Here is a 13,122-nt window from a genome sequence, read left to right as displayed (position 1 = left end):
GGGTCTGGAAGGGGCTTCCCATTGTCTGAGGCTGATTAGGTCGATGGCTAATATATCCTCCTTGCGTAAAAAAACAGTAAACCATTCTTTAATGTATTTAATTCACTTTGAAATTTACTAATGTTTTCCATTTGTGTACTCTGGCTTTCTCTCAATTGTTACTATTTTATTCTATACTAACATGACCTAAAGCAGTATCTCTTGTCTGTTGACAGAGTATTGTCACCTCCCACGATCCTTACTATCTTATTCTATACTAACATGACCTACAACATAATCTCTTGTCTGTTGATGGAGTATCTTCACCTTCCAAGATCCTTACTATCTTATTCTATACTAACATAACCTACAGCAGTATCTCTTGTCTGTGGACAGAGTATCTTCACCTCCCACGATCCTTACTATCTTATTCTATACTAACATAACCTACAACATAATCTCTTGTCTGTTGACGGAGTATATTCACTTCCCACGATCATTCCTATCTTATTCTGTACTAACATGCCCTAAAGCAGTATCTCTTGTCTGTTGACAGAGTATCTTCACCTCCCACGATCCTTACTATCTTATTCTTTAGCATGAGTTTAAAAACCTCCTGTCTGTTGACAGTAACTCTACACAAACATTTGAGAAAAAAAAACAAAAACAGCAGATTCATTACTGGTTGATTTTATAAATGCATCCTATAAATAGCATTCACATTTAGACAGTTTTAAGTATGAATTCTTGAACAACTTATTTAACAGTAGTACTGTTGCATTTCAATAAACATGAACAAAGAACAGGTTTTACATAATCACATTTTTTTAGTTGTTAGGTGTGTTAATGAAAAGCAAATCTTTTAAACTTACATCATTGTCTATTTCTGTTTAAAAAGTGTAATGATTGACATAAATAATCGACTGCAGAGTTTAATCTTTAAAAATCTTTAATTTGCTGTTTGTTTTTTTTTATCTTACAAAATAATGTTTAGAAGCTTCAACTAACTTTCTTACTTAAGTTAGTGAAGCCAATACCAACACAAGTTAAAATAACTTTGTCTGTGCCAAGTTGTAAATTTTCCTCTTCATCATTCTTCTTCTGTACCTCTAGCTTGAACATTATCTGGAGGAAGTCTTTCATGTGTCGTAGAAAACTCATGCTAAAAATGAACAATATATATATTAGAACTATATTAGAAAGAATAATTTAAAGTTTTCTACATATACATATATACACAAATCCATACAGCATTGGAAAAATATATGAAAACAGTGAGGAAAAATGGTGTAAAAGGTAAATACTAGAGTAATGCCCTCCGTTTATCATAAAAAAACAAGTTCACCAGAACATACTCATGTTGGTTGTCACTTAACAAATCAGGATGTGACACATCAATATAAAATCTATAAGGAAGTCACAGTAGTAGTAAGTGTGTAAATCCAGCATGCAAGGATCAAAAGTTTTGATTGATAAAGAATACTCCATGGAAAGATCACAGCATATCTCCATATTTCAATAGGATCTGTATCTGAAGAGGGTATGTGAAACTTACAGTGTTAATAACTAAAACCTGAAGCTCTTCAAAAGTGATGTTAAATATCTTACAAAATTTCTTTATAAGACAGACTAGGATCAAGTACAGATATTACTATTGGCCTTGATTTAAATACAGGCCCATATGTTATCTCAAGAACAGTACATTACACATTAGTATGTAGTGCTCTCTTTTGACATATAGCTGCTTGAAAACTTCTGCTAAATCAAGAAAACAAAATTATATGGTTGAAACAGTCATCTGAACATAAACAGTGGAATGAGAAAAGCTATTTACAGATAAATCTAAGTTCAAATTGTTCTGCAACAAACAATGACAGTTTTTTAGATGAAAACAAAGTTGTTATCAATGTACAAGATTAGTCCACGTCAAATCAATCACTTCCAGAAGGTTTCTAACATGACCTCTTCCAAGCTGAGCTTTGGTATAAAGTTAGAGGATGGTGAGAGACATGCATGGTGGAATTGACATTCTGAGTGAGGTCAAAGGGCAACAATTCAAGTCAAGGGTCAAAATTCTGAATGCTAAAAGAATAAAATATTTAGCTAGAGCATAAAGAGCTAACCAAAAAAATGTCTCTTATTCCTACCCACTATCACTCCCCCGTTTTAATGCTCTTCCAAAAATACACAAGGAAAATACACCATACAGACCTATTGTATCTAGCATAGGCTCACCTACACAAAATGTCGCTAAATTCTTAACTAAGTAACGTAGCCAAATTAAAGGTTTTTGTGTGTGTGTTAAAGAATGTCCAAAAAGTTCTTCTTCAAACATGTACAGGTCACTGAGTAGGGGGAAAGGGGAAGATTCCATGGTTAAAGTACCGTTTTGTTTATAGAATTTATCTTCATAGGTAAAGTAAGTGTTGTTGACACAGTATTCAGTTGGCTAGTGAAGTGAGTGTTGTTAACACAGTATTCAGTTAGTCTAGTAAAGTAAGTGTTGTTGACACAGTATTCAGTTAGTCTAGTAAAGTAAGTGTTGTTAACACAGTATTCAGTTAGTCTAGTAAAGTAAGTGTTGTTGACACAGTATTCAGTCAGTCTAGTAAAGTAAGTGTTGTTAACACAGTATTCAGTTAGTCTAGTGAAGTACGTGTTGTTGACACAGTATTCAGTTACGCTAGAGAAGTAAGTGTTGTTGATTGACACAGTATTCAGTTTGGCTAGTGAAGTGTTGTTGATACAGTATTCAGTTAGGCTAGTGAAGTACGTGTTGTTGACACAGTATTCAGTTACGCTAGAGAAGTAAGTGTTGTTGATTGATACAATATTCAGTTAGGCTAGTGAAGTGTTGTTGATACAGTATTCAGTTAGGCTAGTGAAGTACGTGTTGTTGACACAGTATTCAGTTACGCTAGAGAAGTAAGTGTTGTTGATTGACACAGTATTCAGTTAGGCTAGTGAAGTGTTGTTGATACAGTATTCAGTTAGGCTAGTGAAGTAAGTGTTGTTGACACAGTATTCAGTTACGCTAGCGAAGTAAGTGTTGTTGATTGACACAGTATTCAGTTAGGCTAGTGAAGTGTTGTTGATACAGTATTCAGTTTGGCTAGTGAAGTAAGTGTTGTTGATACAGTATTCAGTTAGGCTAGTGAAGTGTTGTTGATACAGTATTCAGTTTGGCTAGTGAAGTAAGTGTTGTTGACACAGTATTCAGTTAGGCTAGTGAAGTAAGTGTTGTTGACACAGTATTCAGTTAGGCTAGTGGAGCAAGTGTTGTTGATTGATACAGTTTTCAGTTAGGCTAGTGAAGTGTTGTTGATACAGTATTCAGTTTGGCTAGTGAAGTAAGTGTTGTTGATACAGTAGTCAGTTAGGCTAGTAAGGTGGTTTATTAGGATCAGGGTTAGTTTGTTCCAATTCAGCTTTTAAACAGATTATGGCTTGTTCTAAAGGTATAAAAGCGAAGAGAGGTTTTATGTCAAAGGATACTAAAATGTCTTCTTTTTCTAGGCTAATGTTTCTGATTCTGTTCACAAAGGCTTTGCAATTTTCAAGAGAGAAAACTGAATTTCTAAACAGTATAAGACCAAATATTATAACCTTTACATATGAAATAGAATCTGAAAACTGCCTCCCCTTTTTAGATGTTAAAGTTATAAGAGAAAACAAGAATATGATCACCAATATATACAGGAAAATTTTTGCTGTATCTATGCCACCACACCAAAGATATAATCACCATCTGTCACAAAAAGGTTCTACATACTATACTCTCATAAACCGTGCAATATAATTCTGTACTCACAAAACAGACTTATACATTGAACTTAACTACTTACAAAATGTTGCTATATCTAGGGGTTTCAGTCCTGATATCATAAACAGAAACTTTATTAAACTCATAAAATTACAAACAATTCTACATTAATTCCAGCCTTTCCCTTATCAGTAACATAAATCATAATAAGTTTGTCTTGTTTACTTTTGTTCCTGAAATGGCTATTGAAATAACCTTTTATTTAATAACTTTAAAACTGGAAGTAAGAATTGTATATAACCCCTCACATAAGATAAGTGCTTCATTATATACCTTAAAACAAGCTCTAATGAACAAACAAAAAAGGCATATATAACACAAAATGTGATAAGAAATACTTTAGACAAATTGCCCAATCTCTCAAAATCAGACAAAAAGAACACTAAAGCCACATGCATAGAGGGAATTTTGAAAAATCCACCTTAACATGTCATCAATTTGAAACCAGTCATAGGATTATTTGGAATAAAATCTCTCTTACACCAACCAAAACATAAAATAGAACAAAATATTCTTGAATGCATTTAAATTATGAACACAAGTTTTTTTATCTTTAAACCGAGACAATGGCCTTAGTAACATTAACAAAATATGACAAAATTTATTCACTTAGCTCCCCCCCTCCTTCTCACTTTCCTTTAGGTGTTAACTCTGTCACAATATTTTGTTATCACATGATAACACTCTGTTGTTACATCCTGTTACCCATTGTTCCTAGAGACATTCTATTCGGGATATAAACCTCTTTGTTTGGATTTGTATCATACCTGGAAAATACAGACCAATGCTCTGTCGAAACATGTAGTATGTATTAAAATATTTTTCATTATGCTTACAAAGTTGTATCTTATATATACAAGTCTCCATGGTTTAATGTGCTTCCCTACAGAAATATATATACATATACAAGTCATTGTTCTCTATTAGGAGCCATTTAAGGTCAGATATCTGGTGACGTCTCACACAAAAGCTATTTGACCTAGAGATGTGAAATTTGGTGTTGGTGAAATATTATGGCTCCAACATTCCTACCAAATGGTATTGAAATCCATGAATCCTTAGTTTTGAGAGTGATTGTCATGACATGGACTGACCCAACAACTACAGTGTGGCATGGTGGGAGATAATTACAAGTTTGAGACTACACCTCAATCAACAGCTTTTGGCAATATACACAAAACTGATGGCACCTTGTCTGTACAGGTAAAGATCCATCATGCCACCCCTCAGAAACACATTTCATCAGACAAAGATTCATCTTCAAAGAACATTAAATGATATCTTGATGGAACCCTCACAACCATGGCTTAGCCTGCATAAAGTCCTGACACTTAGGTCAAAAATGACCAAAGAACTTGGCTGAATTGTTGGTAGTATTCCACAACCATGACACTGACAAACCATGTGGTAATATGAAAACAATGTATATACTCTATGTAAAGCAAAGAGTTCACATACAAAATACTAGCGCACTATTGACCCTAATCTCTTTTCTGTTGTATTGTCTGTAACATTCTTTTGTACCATTAATAACAAGTTCACCATCTAGGAATCACTGCTTATTGTTTTTGACACCTGTATGTGTATCAATCCTGTGTTTCCATTATTGTATACATTATATATATAATGAAATAAATAGCTTCAATACTATTAATTACATTAATTATTAATAGGCAATTAAAATCAGCTCTATAAAACAATAATGAGCTTAATATAAAATAAACAATAAAAATATTTTAGTAAATAATTCACTGTCAGTGTTAATTGTCACCTTAACGAAATGCAATCGCTGATGTTAATGGTATGGAGTTGAGTGTTTACACCCAGAATGTCTCAACTCTTACTGTCTTTCACTGACAGAAAGTGTTACGGGGGTAAGCACCCAACTTCATACCCTTAACATCAGTGTTTGGGTCTTGTCTGATAGATGGGATATCCCCAATGCATTTGGGAGCTATTACCACAGGCATTATCTATTATGACTTTAAGGTGACAACTAAGACTGACAATGGATTCTTTACTAAAATTTTCTTTATCATATATACAAACCAGCTTTCCTTGTCAAGTAGGAATCAGTATAAACTTTTTTAGCAAAGTAAAAATTAAATAAGTTAAAGATATAATCTACTTATACAAACCATGTTTGTTTGTTTGTTTTAAGAAAAGCACAAAGCAACACAATGGGCTATCTGTGCTCTGCCCACCACGGATATCGAAACCCGGATTCTAGCATTGTAAGTTCGCAGACATACCGCTGTGCCACTGGGGGGTAATACAAACCATGATCTTATAGAATTATATTTATGTACAAACTCTCACTATATAACTTACGTGTATGGTGAGAGGGGGCCTGTGAGAATTTTTGACACATCTGTCTGTCCAAGAGCCATAAACAGGCAAGCCAAACCTTGGTTGTTTGAATCTACGTAACCTCCCTATGGAAATAAAAAACAAGCAAGCTGGTAAATGGTTTAAGGTTCCTTTTAAGGTACAGAATCATTAAAAAGGACATGTAAATTCTGAACGTGTACCTGTAGTTGAGTTCAGTACTAATAGAAACTCTTACACGTGTAATACTGAAGTCATAAGTTTAAAATGCTTTCAATTTAACTTTCAACTTACTGACTTGTTTTTACAACATTCATTACTAGTGAGGTCCACATATTGCTCCAAACTTAGTAAATTATGCTTTTGCTTGTTGGAACACTCAGTGCAAAGAGCTGACCAAACAAAAGTGGATGAAAGAACTTTTTCTTTAAATCTAAAACACACAGCAAACTCCAGCAATAGGGTTAACTGCCAGTATTTGATTTTACGTTTTTCTGTGTGACTTGTATGGTATTGGTATTAGTGACTCTGTAACCAAAAAAGCATGAACACAAAAGTATTTTGGTGCATATAAGACTTTAGAAAACTGGTTTAAAAAGTCAATGGGATTTGGACTCAGTAATTTTAAGGTTAATAAAAGTGTGTCAATGACAGTGCATTAGTTTTAATTCACAATGAAATAAGTGCACATCTCTTAACTTTCCTGAAAAATATATTAACAGAACACAAATGTAAGTTGGCCTGGATAAGACAAGTAACAATTACAATAAACTAATGTAAATTAAGCCTGGATAAGACAAGTAACAATAACATAATACTAATGTAAGATAGGCCTAGATTAAGACAAGTATCAATACCAGAATACTAATGTAAGTTAGGCCTGGATAAGACAAGTAACAATAACAGAACACTAATGTAAGTTAGACCTGGATGTAACAATAACAGAACAATAATGTAAGTTAGGCCTGGATAAGACAAGTAACAATAACAGAACACTAATGTAAGTTAGACCTGGATGTAACAATAACAGAACAATAATGTAAGTTAGGCCTGGATAAGACAAGTAACAATAACAGGACACTAATATAAGTTAGACTTGGATGTAACAATAACAGAACAATAATGTAAGTTAGACCTGGATTTAACAATAACAGAACAATAATGTAAGTTAGGCTGAATAGGACAAGTAACAATAACAGAATGCTAATGTAAGTTAGGCCTGGATAAGAAAAGTAACAATAACAGAATGCTAATGTAAGTTAGGCCTGGATAAGACAACTAACAATAATAATAACATATAAATTAATTTTGACTGGTTGTACATAATTTAAATATACATGGCTGACATTTTGAATATATATATTCAATGTGATTTTTAGGAACATTTGGCACCCAAAAAGTGTTAACTTCATACCCTGGAATATTATTTGTCTTGTAATTACACTGAGAAAACTTATTAAAAATTCAAACACTTTTAATTAAAGAGAGATTTCTAGTTTAATATATGCTACTAACATTCAAAGTAAGTTATCCATTACTTGTCAAGTTTTATCCAACATTCTTGAAGACAACCCACAATTTCACAAATAGGAATCATTTGATAATTTCTTGAAGTGCACAAAAAAGATGGGTGATGATTATTTCATATCTCATACACTTTACACACTCAACTTAAATTTTTAAAAATAGTCATGATTTTTACCCAGAATATATCAAACAATCTCAAAGCTACTGCCTCAATACAGCCTTATCAAATCTACTGCCTCAGTACAACCTTATGAAATAAAAGTTTACTTAAAATACTTTTTTTGCAAATCTGTTAAAACTGTAAAAATTTGGACTTGCTTTTCATGCTTGCATGTGATCAAGTCTAACCTTAAGAATTAATTAAAATATATTTTTTGATTATTTTAATAGCATGGTTTTTTCTGTGACATTTCCATCAGTTACAGACAAGTTAACAGATAATATAAGTAAAAAAAAACCTGCATTAGCAACAATTCCAGGCCAGAAGTTATTAATGGGAATACAAAATCTTGACTTACATTCAGAGCATACATCGCTTTATACTTGGTGAAAATAACTATAGTTTTATTTAGTACATGATCGTCACAGTATTGTTCATGACAATCACACACATTTTTACATGCCTAATGTGGTTTTTAGGAACATTTGGTATGGGACACATGTTCATTTCACATTTTCTCATACATAATAAAATTTGTAGAAATTCTTTGATCAGAGACTAGTAGAGAAGCAGATATTATGAGTACTAACATTTAATTAGCATTTGAAAACAATGTGAAAAAATTTCATAATGTTGAAAATGCACAATATTTTTGTATTTTTATTCACAGTTAACTTACCCTGTACACTTCCTCCAAAAGGAGCATAGCCGCTTCTTTCCCAACATCCTCTGCTATACTAGGGCCTTTACCTGAACCAGGTGGATTTGATGCTGACTCTGCTGCCAGAAAGGAACCATTCATTGTTTCAGCTACGAGGCTTAAACCAAAACCTGGAGATCTTTGAGTTAAAATAAAATTTATTATTTAAGATAATCAAGGAAACAGTTTCTAAGTACTCAATGTAGCTTAGTAGTTTCTAACCTAGTTTAGAAGTACTTAATGTAGTTTGGTAGTTTCTAACCTAGTTTAGAAGTACTTAATGTAGTTTGGTAGTATCTAACCTAGTTCAGAAGTATCTAATGTAGTTTGGTAGTATCCAATCTAGTTCAGAAGTATCTAATGTAGCTTGGTAGTATCTAATCTAGTTCAGAAGTATCTAATGTAGCTTGGTAGTATCTAATCTAGTTCAGAAGTATCTAATGTAGTTTGGTAGTATCTAATCTAGTTCAGAAGTATCTAATGTAGTTTGGAAGTATCTAATCTAGTTCAGAAGTATCTAATGTAGTTTGGAAGTATCTAATCTAGTTCAGAAGTATCTAATGTAGTTTGGTAGTATCTAATCTAGTTCAGAAGTATCTAATGTAGTTTGGAAGTATGTAATCTAGTTCAGAAGTATCTAATGTAGTTTGGAAGTATGTAATCTAGTTCAGAAGTATCTAATGTAGTTTGGAAGTATCTAACCTAGTTCAGAAGTATTTAATATAGTTTGAAGTATCTAACCTAGTTCAGAAGTATTTAATATAGTTTGGTAGTATCTAATGTAGTTTGGAAGCATCTAACCTAGTTTGTTTCAGATAATTTCAATGGAACTGAAAAGTTACAAAAATTAAGTTTATACACCATACATGTAAAAAGTAAATTTTGATATTATAAAATCTAAGTTTTAATTAAACTTTCATAAAATGAAATAATAATTCCATTTTTAGAAAGATCTTAAAAATACAAACTGATGAAGACTAAAACGAAAGACTCTTCCTGTACAACTGAAAAAACTTGTGTTTTAAACTACCACCTGGGAGGTAACAAATAGTGATTTGACCAAAATCCCAGTTAACCCAAAAGTTTCTTTAATGATCCTATTTCTCACACTTCAGATTTTTAAGTACAAAACTTTTGTTGTTTATATTCCTATGTCAAAAGTTGTCTAAACACTTGCTTTGTCTTCACTATAACTGAACATTCACTCGCTCGAGACACGACACTAAACTTAGCTGACTTCATATCCCAAATAAACAAACATATGAAGATAGAGTCTAATTAAAGTTCAAGAAAAGTGTTATTTCATCACTAACAAGTATTATAAAAACAAAATAACCACCCAATGATTCTGATATATGTAAAAAAAAATTAAACCATATTTGACTAAAATCCTCTGACAATACAGAGTTGGTGATTTGTAATTGATATTGTTGATGTTTTTCCTAAACAAAATATATATACTTACTTGCCAGCTTGCTTTCCCTTATGCTGATCTGTGTAAATGTACACATCTGGTATATACTGAAGTAGTATACCTTTTGCTGCTTCCACTAATCTATTGGCAATATTTGGAGAAACTCTTACGGTGTAGGCTACTCCCCGAATTCGTTTAATCTTCCCAGCATCTAGTAACTGAACTGGTCTCAACTTCTGTCTCACTGGGCACTGAAAATGAACTTCTCCTCTTCCATCGGGAGGCATTCCACGACTAACAATTTTTAATTCCAAACCCTCATCAGTCCCAAGAAAATGCTTCATAACAGGTATGGTTGTATTTCTTATAATGTCAATCTATTTCCATAGGTAATAGAAAATATATGTCACTTACTGTTTGGATTGTCCACTCTAACTATCACTTTAGTTTATTAGGCTCAGTGACAAAACATTTTTAACCCTATAATTACCAGTACAGTGTACATGGAACCCATCAGCTGTTTAAACACATTTTTCTAAACAGTTTATGCTCCAAATTGTTTGTGGGTTTTAACAAAATAGAATTAATTTATCCCACTAATTACTACTGGGTCTTCTCAGAAAATGAATGGTTTCACTCAAATGTTTTGATCAGCTGAGTATTGTAATGAGCACAATAATAAAATTACTCAGTTTGATGCAATATGTGAATCAACCAATAGCAAGTACTTTAAAAACAAGTCGTATTTTAGGGTTACACAAAAAGTACTTGAAGAAAACTAATACAATGATACATTCTCTGCTATAATAATAATTATAAAATATCAAGGTAACAGTAACACTGTTACTTTTATAGTTTATCCACAATTACTAAACTACACTTATATCTTCTCCCCAAACATTTTCTGGAATGACTACAATCACTCTTGTATCTGAAGATTAGGCCTAGCAGAAAATTTGGAACTAAGATAAATCTAAAAGTTGATCATAAAAATATGAACAGCTTCTACATTTCTGAAACTTAAAAAGTTAGTGTTGCATTAAATTGAACAAGCTTCTACTGTCATTATGCTCGCAATGATTCTCTTTCCATACATACATATTTACATCAAGTTTGAAGATGGCTTGAATAGGTAATGAAGAAAACTTTATTACAAGTTTAACATAATAACATATGTACAGCATTTTGACATCAGGTTTTGTCATCATCAGGTAATTGTCGTTTACTAAGTTAATAATGTAATTTTCTACAAATTTTCAGTCAACTTTTATATTTTCAAAAATACACGAACTGGTCATTTCTCTTTAAGTTTGTTACACTTACAAGTAATTTCTTTTTCTTTCGTCAGCTTTCACCATTTATTTTGATGCCTATTTTTTCACTGACCAATACACAGAACTAAGTATGGGAAAATTATCATTTTCTTGTAACAATCTGCATGATTCTTGAAGCTCAACTCACAAATTGGGATAAATCAGTTTAATACCATTTAAATGACACATATATGAACAAACAATGATAGTCGGAATAATATATACCTGTTTTCAATACTATCCATCTTTGAAATCCAAAGTAACATTTTATCCAAATTATAAAATCATAGTTTAAAAAAAAATAGAAATAAAAAGGTAAAACAGTGTGTAATTTCAGACCTGTCAAAACTTTTTCATGAAATATCTTGTTACAAAATGTTTACCCTGTATTACAACAAAATATGAATTTGTAATAAATGCCCATGAAAATCATCACTAATTTCAGCTCACAATCATACTATATATACATACCCAATAGTTTTTCATTGAAGAACAAACTTGTTTGACAATTAAACCTCCTGTAGAACCTTATATCTTTAATATTAGAAATCAAACTGACTGCTCATCTCATCACAATTCACTCACACATGTGTATCTGCTCTGCAGTAATTTTAATGTTTGCTGCTGTCAGGAAATGTTGATCATTACACACTGAGCTCTTAGCCTGTTAATAATCACTTATTTCATTCAGATGCCCCCATTAAACATATATATATATATTCATAAGATGTTACTTATGCCAAGAATACAAATTTTGTCCATCATAAGTTATCACTGGTACTAGTATTATCTTGCCAAAGATTTCAATGAGTGATCCTTTGTTTATGAGCAGACTACACTGATATTACACAGCTCTTCTCTACTTAAGAAAATGGGAGTCAATTCATATTTTTGAGGGTCTTCCACCAAAACTGGAATACTTGACAGCACTATAATTTCACATGATCCACAATTCCTTCAATTAAAATACGATTCTATGAATTTTGACAATCATCTGTTAAACCCTACATTAAACAATATTCATATGGAGATATTGCTATTTTGACAATCATCTAATAGTTCTGTTAAATCCTATATTAAACAATATTCATATGGAGATATTGTTATTTTGACAATCATTTAATAGTACTGTTAAAATATTAAACAATATTTATATGGAGATATTTTTATTTTCTTAATCAATCAATACCCTAGTGATGACAACTAATATAAAATCATTTATAAGAATCCATTCAATGACATTTTCCTTTGTTTTTGAATTTAAAAACACAAAAAAGGATTGTAAAGAAAAGTAAGGAAATAAGGTTGGAAATACTGTAGATATTATTTACTCAAACTACAAATCCCTATTTTGACTCCACCAAATGAAATTCTAGATAGCAACATGGATAGCCTTGTTTCCTTACTTCTTTTTTTTTTATGATCTCTATTTGCAGGTTTTTAATTTCACAATTTTCTATTTACCTTGCTTTGTAAATTAGGATTGAAGGTTTTCATGATATTCCAGCTTCAGCTCAGAATTTTGTTTGTTTTTGAATTTCAAGAAAAGCTTCTTGAGAACTGACTGTGTTACCTGTCCCTAATTTTGAAGTGTTATACTAGAGGACGGGCAAGCTATCGCTAACTATGGGACTACTCTTATCAGACCAAATAGTGTAATTTCACCATCACCTTTATAATGCATCCACAGCCACAAAATGCAATTTTTTGGGGAGCAGTAACCAGGCACAAACCAAAGAATCTCAGATTCATAGTCCAGCATACAAACCACTAGGCCTTATTCAGTCCTAAGTGACATCCATCATCACATCCAGCATACAAACCACTAGGCCTTATTCAGCCCTAAGTGACATCCATCATACTAACCACTAGGCCTTA

At 32.1% G+C, this 13,122-nt stretch overlaps 1 protein-coding gene across 1 annotated transcript; it reads right to left on the bottom strand.

The window, feature by feature from the left end:
* Nucleotides 1-910: 910 nt before the first annotated feature.
* Nucleotides 911-10,338, bottom strand: LOC106465067 (RNA 3'-terminal phosphate cyclase-like protein). The gene is made up of 4 exons (XM_022392878.1): nt 9,983-10,338; nt 8,497-8,656; nt 6,134-6,237; nt 911-1,141 (listed from the first exon to the last, which is right to left on the bottom strand). The coding sequence occupies exons 1-4, from the start codon at nt 10,273-10,275 to the stop codon at nt 979-981; spliced, it is 720 nt and encodes a 239-aa protein (XP_022248586.1). The 5' UTR covers nt 10,276-10,338; the 3' UTR covers nt 911-978.
* Between the last annotated feature and the right edge of the window lie 2,784 nt (nt 10,339-13,122).

Source organism: Limulus polyphemus, unplaced genomic scaffold, assembly GCF_000517525.1.
Source record: "Limulus polyphemus unplaced genomic scaffold, Limulus_polyphemus-2.1.2 Scaffold1825, whole genome shotgun sequence".
Taxonomy (NCBI): domain Eukaryota; kingdom Metazoa; phylum Arthropoda; class Merostomata; order Xiphosura; family Limulidae; genus Limulus; species Limulus polyphemus.
This window is presented reverse-complemented; position numbering and strand designations above follow the sequence as displayed.